The 12,853-nt window shown below is 36.2% G+C and overlaps 1 protein-coding gene across 1 annotated transcript in view; it reads right to left on the bottom strand.

Annotated features, from left to right (window-relative positions):
* Nucleotides 1–12,853, bottom strand: part of srbd1 (S1 RNA binding domain 1) — a 236,699-nt gene that overhangs the window by 136,614 nt on the left and 87,232 nt on the right. Inside the window, exon 16 of the mRNA XM_052013214.1 lies at nucleotides 4,766–4,857. Within this exon, the coding sequence (XP_051869174.1) occupies nucleotides 4,766–4,857 (92 nt within the window). The remainder of the gene's footprint in view (nucleotides 1–4,765; nucleotides 4,858–12,853) is intronic.

Genomic DNA, 12,853 nt, shown 5'->3' with positions numbered 1-12,853 from the left:
TGTTGTGTCGACATGTTATCCTGCTCAAAGATCTATCTAACCCTTCCCTCCCATATAGCCCTCCAGTTCTCTGTCATTCATGTGTCTATCTAAGAGATAGTTTGCTTCTTTTGTAATGTAGTCAATGGTGTTACTGCAAAATATCTAAAATATTGTGAGAATCTTTGTTAAAGTTCCCATGTCATGAAAATTACTTTCTTGAGGAAGAGGGAGAAGCAGTGGAAACAAAAATACATGGGCACTTTATTTGATTCCTCCCATGTAAAAAATGGAAGTAGGTTGGCTGCCCTCTATATCAGTATGAATGGGGCACAGTGTGGGAAAGATGTGAAAAGTACATTAGAAATATGACTGCAAATATGAAGTACTGGCAATTAAGTCTTCTAACTTAAAACTGGTTTCCAAACATGAGCACATTTATATTTTCTTGGGGCCTTAATAAAATATTAAAGTAGATCCTCAAGTTAGTACCCAGTTATAAAATCTGGTTCCCATTCATTACAAACATGCTATAAAGTGAGACGCAGAACATTTTATAACCTCAAAATGTGAGCTCTGGGTCAATGAACTTCCGAATGTTTTGTGATATTTATTGGGCCATATGTTTAACACCCCAGATTCACTTTAGCAATGTAGAAAAAAATGCATAAAACTTCTTTCTACATGATCCACAAAAGGTCCTCATAAAATGCCAAATCATTAGCGTCGTGCAGCTTTCGGTTTCCAACCTTCGTTTAGCTACTTGAGATATCAGTTCAATTGAATCTTTGTAGACGTGCAGGAAATTCACAGCAGGTTTTTGTCTCATATTCACATCCCTGAATCTCTAAATTCCTGAGTACTGGTCAGTTAGCTTTCACCGATTTATACATAATCTGATATCAGCAGTCTACAGCAGCAGTTCAGTTTCTTATCCAAATTTCCAGAAGGCAATCAACAAGCTCATATATTAGAGAAATGTGTGGTCATTAGCTTTCAGAAAGACATTCATTCAACATATTATTCACTACAGTTAAAAACACTGTACATTTTTAATAGCCCATAAAATACTGGGTATGGGCATTAGATTAAACTGCTAATATATATCCAGAATAGTTCCTAAAGAAAAAAATTCTTGGTAATTTCTCCCATTATCAAATTGTACTCGTAATCAATCCAGAACAATTCTACGATTATATCAATTAGTACAAAAAATAGACTAAAATGTTGGTCCCCAATCAATGTCAAGGACACGCCGCTTGGGAAATCACAGTAATGAACTCTTGTGGCTCTGCATATAGGTGGATGGTGGTATTATATTGCTCATAAGGCATGAACATTTTAAACCAAAGGTTCTTGAAAGAATGCTAATTGAGTTAAAATGCCAATTCAGAGGACACAACATAAATTTACCATTAACAGGTCTGATGCTGCATCAATCTGACTACAATACAAGTAGAAATTATTTAGGTTCCAAATCACGATCAATAATAGATGTATTTCATTCCAATGTGTTACCATGGAAACCGAAAGACAATTTGAAACTCAAACTATGCTTTTAAAACAATCATCCTTAATTGCCACTTAACTAAGGAAGGAGCTAAGACACAACCATATTGGTATATCTGGAATCACATATCGGTGCGACCAGGTAAAGATGGCAAATTCCCTCTCCTTCAGTGACCAGGTGGGCTTTTAATGACAAATTCAGTAATTTCACAGTGTTAGCTGATTTTTTTTTTGAAGATTCCAGATTTCAACATTTCAGCTGCTCTGGTGAGATTCACCATCGTCTCTCTGGAACAATGGTTCAAAACCCTGACTGCTATTCAATTAACTATTCTGCTACAGTACTCAGTGATTTACTTTCATTTGGTATAAAAAAGCCCTGCATTTTGGTAAACACTAAATTACTGAAGGTCAAATGCAACAGAAAACACCATTTTGTAATGTGGTTATAATAGACCTTCATCAAATGATCAAAGTACTTTGAAAACCTCAGCCAGCTTTGTGCACATAATACTTAAGAATGGCTACCACTGTCACTTCTATGATGTGAGAATCCTCTTGCCACTGGCCTATAAATTACACCATGAACTATGTCATTTCACATAAGATAGCTGTCTGTTCTATAAGCAGTCTCTCAGTGAGATTCTGATGGTAGTGGAAGATAGATGTAGGCCCATATCAAATGCAATCATAACCACCATCCAAAGCTTTGTTAGATGAAACAAGTAGTTCAAGATTCACAAAACATAACATATGGATACAAAGAACTGAAGTAAGAACCAATACTGATCAAATCCAATATCTCTATTTGTGATTGCATCTTATAAAGGTACTTGCTTGTTTTAACTCACTAGAATTTTTTTTAACATTTTAAAAGAAGTCCTCCAGACAAAATGGGACTAGATCTTTTGTAAAAAATGTTTGTCCCAAAATATTTTGACATACAACCAATGCAAATTTCATAAATTTCTCTAAAATGAAGTCCAACTTTGGATCAACAGTTCAAATAGGATGTTACTAATTAATTCTCAACTGTCATTAGGTAATGTAAAGTCATTATGTAATTGTAAAAAAGCAGTGCTGAATAAGTGTTTCATTCTTTGAAAAAAAAAGTGACCTTTTCCTTTATGTTGCTAAAAGCAAGAGATGCTCTTTTAGGTTTAAGGTTAAAGCTAGACAACATGATAAGTTGACATTGTGGCAAAATTCTCACACACCTAATTTTTTAAATGCTTTTATTTCCTTAAGAAATAGTCAGAAGGAATTATGCTTCCTCTGAGTCTTACTTTTGTTCACACTAAGTACTATGACAGCTGTGACTATACACCTACTTTCATGACACATCCTCTAGGGTATGACCTCACTGATATTACGGCTTCAAATTCATAACAAGGGAAGCCAGAAGGCATTTCACAAAGGCAAAGTGTAAGCAGCTTGCTCCAGTTTAAGTGTAAATTAATCCAATGTATTTTGGCCTGTGGAGAAATGACAGGCAGATGGGAGTTGACAATACTTCACAATGTGACCTTTTGCTCTATGGTGCCCTTATGTTTGGGGATGCTCCTTCAAGCAGTGCTGTCTAAGATAGACTTAGCCAATGCTCAGAATAACCTTTATTTTTAGCTACTACAATCGAATATCCCTCAACTTATAATTTAGAAATTTCCACTTAAAATAATTTTACTTTAAGAATGTCAAAGAATTGCCTATGACAAATATGTCTATTAACTTAAGAAAAGCATTAGCAGACACTAAACAATTTTGTATTGCTTAACTGATTAAAGGAGTGAAGATTCATTCTTGCTTACTTGGCATCATGGAACTGAATTTTGAAAGCAGAGTAATACCATATAATGCATTGACTCAAGAAATAAAGGACAAATTTCTATTCCCATGCCCTTTCACTGTGCACTTCTGAACACTGCATAAAATCTTGAAAAAACACAAGCTATAATATACATTTTAAATGTTAATGGAAAAATTATTTTATATACAAACAAATATTTATATGCAAACAAAAACATTAACAAGTGTCTGATTAAATAAACAATGACAAAGAAACAGATCCTGCCTATATTGTGCAGCTTCAAATTGGGAGATTGTATGCTTCTCACAAAATGAAAGATAATAACTACAGCAGAGTGTGTGGTTAGTGTAAAATGTATATATATTTGGTAGGTACTAAAATAAATGTATACAATCTAGAACTCTGAAGTTGCCTGTCCATTTCCTGAGAAATAAAAGATCCATAGCACAGCACATTGGGATGCATATAATTACATTTTTCTGTTGATTTGCATGTGGGCATCAGTAAGGATAGGAAACCATAATTACAGCACTCCATTTCCATCCCAGTCATTAATTGAAAATTTCATTCTAATTAAACAGCACCCACAGTACAGAAAAACAAAAGAATATTTGCAATTAAATCACATCCAAATATAGTTTGAATTTTAAGTTTACTTTACAAATATGACTCAAAAATTACATCAAAATGGAGGTGCTTTATTTGTATCAAGTGACAAGTATATTACTAGTCAAAATACAGGAATATTTCTGATTTTTTCAACACCCCAATGGGCAAATATTGTGGTAGTCCAATGGTCAACTGTATGATTAGTTAGGCTGCAAGTTTTATCCCAAATATCTAATGATTAAGGCAACTTCAGTGTAATGTTGAAATGAAGTAGTAAAGGATATGGAACAGTTACGAAATGGCCTATTGATTATAATTTAAATTGAAGTAAAGCAATATATATTTAAAACAGATCATAAAGAAACTAAGTAGAATGGAGCATGAAAATGGGCCTTTATAAATTTAAGTTTGTACTGTTAGCAAGATGTTAATATTGCAGTACTAATGTATTCCCTCAACAGCTCAAAGAAATTACCTAGCAAGTAGCTGAGGCATTCGTACAAGGAAAACCCAGAGGATCAGCCCAGATTTAGCAAAGGGAAAAAACTCAGGCATGATTTGCTATTCTCGATTACCATTCAGTGACTCCTGATGAAAGTGCACATCAGCATGGTGTGGACATGATGCCAACTCAGAAAACTGTTTTGAAAAAGTTCAATTACTGAAAATGCAGTTTTGCTAGTAAATTGTTAAAGGAGGAAAACAATGTCTCCCTTGTTTTGCTGAAATTGGAATTTTGGCCTTTGATTGCTGTGCCTCAGCAAGATGATACAAATTTTATTTAAATAAAGCCAGCAATCTAAATGTTTAATTAACCATATGCACATTTATACACAAATGATGAATTGGAATTTAGCTTACCTGCACTTCTGATATTAGGATCCAGATCGGGCATCTCTTTAGCAGCCTCTGGGCTAACACTGTATATGGAGGCACCAGCTTCATTGGTAATACTGTAAAGTGTTTTAAAAAAAAGTTTTGTTTTAATAAACGCAAAGATTCGTTGTTTTAAATTATGGAATGATTCTGAGCGAAGAACACAAGGTCTCACTCACTCCACTCTAGAACACAAGACATGACTCACCCTTACTAACTCCAGTAGTGATAACAAGTTTTTGGCCATCCTGGGAGTACTGTGTCAGCACCAGGTCAAGTGTGGTGGTGTCACAGAGACTCTTATTTTGCTGCTCAGTTCACAACAAATAATAATTAGACAGATTCGCTTTCCCTTCATTTCCAAAGTAAACATAGAACTGCCTGTGTGGCACTCTTAAGGGCCTACAAGCAACCAAACTGAACATTTTCCCCTGAGACACCATTAATGGAGGTGTCGATGATTCAGTGAATAATTGCACCATGTATCAAGGTAGTGAGGTGTGGGAGCGAGCAATGTCCTGGTACCTTGTCTGGATACAAACATTTTGGCTCAAAGCACTGGGCATCCTTTGTGTTCTTCAACATGAATCAGCAATTTCAGAAGAGGAAGATAAACCAATACCAATAAAGTGAAGAGAAATAACTTGCCTCAAACCTCTCTCATGAAATTGCTTTGATAAATGATTGGCCATCTTTGCATTCCAATTGAATGGATCAAAACAATATTTTTAAAAAGAACTTTAACACACATTGCAAATTGAAGATATAAAATAACAAAAGAAAACACTTAGTAAAAGAAGAAAGCTTTTTTTTATTTATTTCACCACAAATCTAAGATTAAAATAACATCAGATTTGAAAACAAAACCTGGAAAAGATTAAGTTTTAAATGGAATCCATCTTCAGATATTCATCTTGTTCCAAGTCTTAACTATTTTAGCACTCTGCTGGGCCCTTGGGTAAAGAGAGCAAGAGAGAGAGAGAGAGAAAGCAAAAAAGAGGGCAATATCTTTACAACATCTCCTATTTACTATTATGACTTGTTATTTCATCCTGAATCTATTCAATAATTGACAAACAATTTCAAAATGAAGGATTCAGTGTTATATTATTATGACACTGTCACCACCTAGTGGCCATGTGCCCCAGTTGCTAAGTTGATGACCTCAACTTTAATAACTGATTTTTATTATTTAGTACACTTTTTTATACTGTGAGGTCTGAATAAAATTAAAGGTATTTTTTGGTGAAACGTATTACAACAACCCTCAAGAATAAATACTTTAACAGCCGGAATGCAATACCAGGATTCTGTTTTAATCTTAGAAATGTATTTATAACTATTGCTTGTGAAATAATTATTGAGATTTAATGAAGAGCAACAAAATATTTTGTTGTCACAAAATCCACAAGCCCCATATGCTTTAGTGGTATTAGAAAAAACTTATTCCAAGGAAATTAGAGAGAATAAATTGAGAGTGCTTTATTAAAATCAATTCTCTGACATTCAATAGCCTGAAGACATGCAACTAAACTACTTTTAAACAAGTCCATTAAAAAACATACATAACCAAATATAGGTTAATATGTTCATTATTAGTTACCCCCATCAATTAAATGATAGCTCAACCAGGTAATCCAAAAAACAAAGAGTCAGTGTTATACAGCACCGAAAGAGGCCCTTTGGTCCAATTCATTCAGGCTGACCAAGGTGCCTTCCTGAGCTTGTCCTATTTACCTGCATTGGGCCCATATCTCTCTAAATATTTTCTGTCGATGAACCTGTCCAAATATCTTTTAAACGGTGTATTGTAGCTGCCTCTACCACTTCCTCTAGCAGCTCATTCCATATACCCTTTGTGTGGAAAACCTGTCACTCAGGTGCCCTTTAAATCTTTTCTCTCTCACCTTAAACCTATGCCCTCTAGTTTTAGAGTCCCCTGCCCTGGGAAAATGACTGTGACCATCCAACTTATCTATGCCCCTCATGCTTTTATGAACCTCTGAAGGTCACTTCTCAGCCTCCTTCGCTCCGGAGAAAACATTCCCAGCCTATTCCGTTTCTCCTTATAAATCAAGCCCTCCAGTCCTGGCAACATCCTTGTGAATCTTTTCTGCACCCTCTCTAGCTTAATCACATCCTTCCTATACTCTGCAACCAGAACTGCACACAATATTCCAGGTTCGATCTCACCAACAACTTGTACAGCTGTACAGGGCAGGCATGGTATTGAGGGCAGGCACGGTATTGAGGGCAGGCACGGTAGTGTAGCGGTTAACATAATGCTTTACAGCGCCAGCGACCCGGGTTCAACTCCGGCCACTGCCCGTAAGGAGTTTGTACGTTTTCCCCGTATCTGCGTGGGTTTCCTCCGGGTGCTCTGGTTTCCTCCCACATTCCAAAAGACATACAAGTTAGGAAGTTGTGGCATGCTATGTTGGCGCCAGAAGCATGGCAACACTTGCGGGCTGCCCCCAGAACACTCTACGCAAAAGATGCATTTCACTGTGTGTTTCGATGTACATGTGACTAATAAAGATATCTTATGTGATATCCCAACTCCTGTACTCAATGTCCCATCCAATGAAGGCAAGCATGCTATACCTTTTCTTTACCACCTTGTCTACCATGTTGCCACTTTCAGGAAACTACTTACTTTCTCTCTAGGTATCTCTGTCCTACAGCACTCCCCAGTGCCCTGTCATTCACTGTATATGCCCTGCCCTGGTTTAACTTGCCAAAATGCAACACTCCACACTTGTCTGAGTTAAATTCCATTTGCCATTCCTTTGCCCACTTTCCCAGTTGATCTAGATCCTGTTGTGACATTAGACAGCCTTCTTCACTGTCCACCACACCAACAATTTTGCTATCATCCACAAACTTACTAATCATGCCACCTACATTCACATAAATCGTTTATATGATCTCAGCAGCATACCACTGGTCACAGGCTTCCAGCCTGAAAAGCAACCCCCCACTACCACCCTCTGACTCCTACCACCAAGCCAATTTTGTATCCAATTGGCTGGCTCACCATGGACCTGATGTGATCTCACTTTCTGAACCAGTCTATGTGGGATCTTGTCAAAAGCCTTACTGAAGTCCATGTAGAGAACATCTACTGCCCTGCCCTCATCAATCCTCTTGGTTACCTCCTTTCCCACCACTGATGTTATGCTCACTAGCCCTGGCTTGTCCTTGCAACTCTCCTTAAATAAAGGCACAACATTAGCCACCCTCCAGTCTTCCAAGACCTCACCCATGGCTAATGAAGATACAAAATTCTTTGTCAGGGCCCCAGTAATTTCTTCCCCAGCTTCCCAGATTGTCCACTTGGCCAAGACGTGGGATTTATCCACCTTTATTTGCTTCAAGACCACCAAAACCTCTTTTCTAATATCAATATGTTTCAGGACATATTTCCCTAGCTTCCATGACCTTCTCCGCGGTAAATGAAGATGAGAAGTATTTATTTAAGACATCAGCCCCTCGCTTGGCTTCACACATAGAAGACCTCATTGATTGTTAAGGGGACCTATTCTCTCCCTAGTTACCCTTTTGCTCTTAATATACTTAGGATTCTCCTTTACCTTATCTGCCAAGGATATCTCATGTCCTTTTTCCTTCCTGATTTCTTTCTTAAGTATCCCCCTACATCCCTTATTCTCGAGGGATTCACTTGATCCCAGCTACCTATATCTGACATATGCATCCTTCTTTTCCCTGACCAGGGTTGCCTAATCCTGTCAGCCTTATCCTTCACTCTAACAGGAACATGTTGGCCCTGAACGCTCCCTACCTCACTTTTAAAGGCCTCCCACTTGCCAGATGTCCCTTTACCTGCTAACAGCCTATCCCAATTAACCCTTGCAAGTTCCTGCCTAATGACATCAAAATCAGCTTTGCCCAATTTTAGGACTTCAACTTTTGGATCAATCCTATCTTTGTCCATAACTATGTCAAAACTAATAGAATTATGGAAGCTAGTCCCAAAGTACTCCCCTATTTGCCCAGCCTCATTTCACAAGAGGTCCCATTTATTAAACCATTTGTTTTGCACTATTACCAAGAGATCATAGATACAGATTGATCTATGTAACTCCTAATACAATTGTTGTTCTACAAGGGTAACACAATAAAATAGCTTCACAATTCTCACACAGCACCTCACTTACTAAGAGTTAACTCTGCCATTATTCAGATAAATCACAGTAGTATATGGGTGAAAACCCAATCCAGGCCATGAAAATTTTATCTCTGGGTTTCATTACTACACAGTAAATAGATGCACGGAAGACCAACTCCTGTAATAGACAGATGTACAAAACACTTTATTGGAGCAAATGAACTAAGGGTTCAAATTTGTAACAATGGGAAACAGGGATCTGATTAATTTCATGAAATCAGTTAATGTGCTGCTGATGGAATCTTATCAAGTTTTCGCAAAGTTGAAAAGACATATTTCTGACTACGTCAGAACATTGTGTGGTTCATATTATAAAGTTCAATCAGGTACTGCAACCATGATGAAGCATTGTTTTAACAGGGCTTTTGCTAACAAAGCTAGCGTTCTGGACTCGGACATCACCTGCCCATAGCCTTTGTGTCAGCACATAAAAGTCATCTGTAAGGGAATTTGCAAGTACAGCTTGCTGGAATATATCTTCTGATACCTGCATATAAGAATGCAGTTACAGAGAAAAATCTTTAGCAAATTAAAATGGAAAGCAGATGCTTCCTGATTGAAAACATACAGGTGATGACAGAACTCCAATTGCACAATACAGTTGCTCTTAATCACATCACGTTTTTTCCCTATTCTGATGCTACATCTAGTCACACCTGAAACCAAATTGAAACCCTTTGTGAACAGCTTCCCCCAACCCTAACACCACACACCTCTTACTTTAAATTGAATTAAGTAATGATGCCTATTTTCAAACACTCCACTTCCAGGAAACACAAACAGGTTTTAATAGTATCAGATAACACTGCATCTGTTATCTATTTATAAATGTTTTATAATTTATTCTTGCTTTGCCTTATAATAGTAGAATTACACACTCACAATGATCCAGTTGCGTTTATTGAGTATTTGAATGTGTTTTGTCAGCTTTAAATTCACAGAATTAAACATCAACTCACAATTACTTACAATTCGTTTTGAAGTATATAGTTCCTTTTTATGTCTGACTTCAAATAAATTGAAATGAAAGCTCCCAGCAGTAAATTGCTGATGCAGAGAAAGTTGACTTCCAAAGAATCAGGTCTTTTTATTCAAACAAATATTTTATAATTAAAGTGATTTAATGTGTTAAAACTGGAACAATATTTCATCTTTTAATCAAACCCTGTGTTTGCAATATATTAAATGAATACACACATTTGAACTGTAGAGTTATACTACAGCTGTCTTAGGTTTTAAAATTTTTAAATAAAATACAAAGATGAAAAATCAGCCAATTTTTGACAATTAGTCTAAAGCTACATTTTAGACTCAGAGCATAATGGAAGGGGAGAAGGAGCACAAGTAGATATGCCACAAACGTACACATTTTAAATATCTTCTCAACAGTGAAATAAAACTACATAACTTAGAATTAGGTGGCCATTCCAAATTTGCATTAGTTAAAACAATTGATTAATAGCCAAAAGTAGACATTTCAGACTTTATAAAGACCTAAGCCACAAAATTTGAAATTAGTTAAATTAGTTATAATGAAATAAAGCATGAGGTAGCAACTTTTTTTTAAAACTTTTCTTTAATATTGTTATATTTTCTCTGATTTGTTCAACTACTTCAGGCTCAATGCATTCAACTTTCAAGCTACTAATTTAACACTAGCAAATATGTTTTTTTTGTACATTCGTGCTGTTGTTCAAGTTTATAACATTCAGCAATATTCTGGTGACAAGAGGTTTCCCTTTTTCGGCAAATCATTTGAAATGGTCCTCACAGTAGATATGAACTTTATCTTACTTTGACACAAGTCTTGTTGCTAAAGATTTCCAGATTCTGCTAATCCACAACCACGTTTCACACAAACTGCAAGTTCTGAATCTGTCACAGGATTAAATACAAATAAGATCATCCAGTAAGATTCCTTCTGTTGGTTTAATACATTCACGACTTTGCAATATTTATTCTTGCAGTTAAAACCACAAAAATGAAAAATACAGGATCTTTTTTAGAAAGATATATGCAATATTTTTACTGCTCATTTCAAGATTCACATTCTAAGAACATTTCTCTCTGACTTAACTTTAACCTGATGATTACAGCAAACATTTTTGAAATTTCATTTTGAAAATAAAAACAAAAGACCTGCAGCTATCGAGCAACTCAGAGTGCTTTGTAGCCAATGAATTACTTTTGAAGTGAAGTCAATTCTGTTTTGATAGTGTTTTATTGTGGAATAAATGTTAGCCAGAATATCAGAAAAAATCTCCACACTCCTTCAAAATAGTGCCACCTTTGACATTCACCTGAATAGGCAGATGGGACCTTGGTTTAACATCTCATCGGAGAATTGTACTGAAATGTCAGCCTAGATTACATCCAGGACTGCAGCATGAACACAACCTTCTGACAAAGAGGAGAGAGTTCTATTACTAAGACTAGCTGACACTTACAGGAATGAAAAGCCAGAGCTTTGAGAGCACTAAAACTTTCATCTGCAGAAAGATATAGTGAGTATAATTAAAGCGTACAAAATATTTGAATTCCACTAACAGTTCACTTTAGAGCAGATGAGTCAAATGAACATGAGGCTGGAGAAGACATGAGAGGAGATGATCAGAAGGAATTTGGTGTCTTGCCCCCATTCTCTCCACGCCCACCTCCCCACCCAAATAAATCCAATTTCAAACATTAGTTAGAATGTTCATTGGCTTCAGTTCTGTCTCTTGTAATTTTTGTTTGTTCCTGTATCATATTCTGTGAGGCAATCGGGAGGAGATAAGCAGCCCTCCTTCAAGATTGCTGATTAAGTCATTGCAAACCTATAAAATCTGAGCAAAACACTCAACGTAAAGCAACGCTGCAGTAGGATATTAAAACATGAATGTAAGGCTATTCAGGTTATAATTTGGCAGCTGAGGCAATTCGTAATTCAGGAACAGAAACAGGACAATCATCCACATGATCCTGTTCTGCCAATCACTTAGATCCTCTGTCGATCTGAACCTCAATAGTACTTAACTGTTTTGCACCATATTAATTGATAACCTTACCAAACAGCAATTTATTTATCTTGGTCTATTTAGGGAGAGAATTTTAGATTATCACTACCATTTAATGTAGAAGCTTTCATACCTGCCATTATCGTGGTGAATACAAGTTATACCTGTTCCATGGACAATTCCTTTCATTTTTAAGGTTTGAAAGCAAAAGAAAAACCAAACCCCATATAGGATTGCATCAAGGTTCTACACAATTTGCCTTTGTATGTTATAGCTGTGACAAGACTAATATTCCATTAGCCTTTATGATTAATTTATTAAGTTTGTGATTTGTGCACATTAACACCCAAATTTGTTTGCTGCTTCATAGCTTCTTGTATGGCTCTAGTGGAGACTGATAGTGACAAATTGCAGTCAAGAAAAAATATAATGCAACTATATTTCCCAAAAAGTTAGTATGACAGGCATGACATTCTCTCATAATGCTTTCAAATAAACATTTACATCTCAAATATGTACTTTGTTAAAAGATAGTTCTTAGCTAAAATCTTATTTATTTTTCTAATTCTCCATTCATTCTCACTTCCAGTCAAAAGAAATCAATCACTCCATAAGTCTTAGTACTTTTGATCAACCTATGTGACAAATACAGACACATTGTATAAGTGCAGGAAAACAAAAGTCTTTTTTAAAATTTAAATGGCCAACAAGTATAGAGCAACTTGCAAATGATTAGTAAGAGTTTACCTAGGGGAGAAAAGTGGTACTAAATCAAAGACAAAATACCTTACAAATGCTTGAGGCTGCATTGATTGTGATAACATTAGGATTCATCAAACTATTTTCTGTGGAAGCAAACTGGGAAAGACAATCTGGTAGCTAGCCTCC

The sequence above is a fragment of the Pristis pectinata genome, chromosome 3 (assembly GCF_009764475.1).
Source record: "Pristis pectinata isolate sPriPec2 chromosome 3, sPriPec2.1.pri, whole genome shotgun sequence".
Classification (NCBI taxonomy): domain Eukaryota; kingdom Metazoa; phylum Chordata; class Chondrichthyes; order Rhinopristiformes; family Pristidae; genus Pristis; species Pristis pectinata.
Note: the sequence above shows the minus strand (reverse complement) of the source record. Positions and strands in the feature narration are given on the sequence as shown.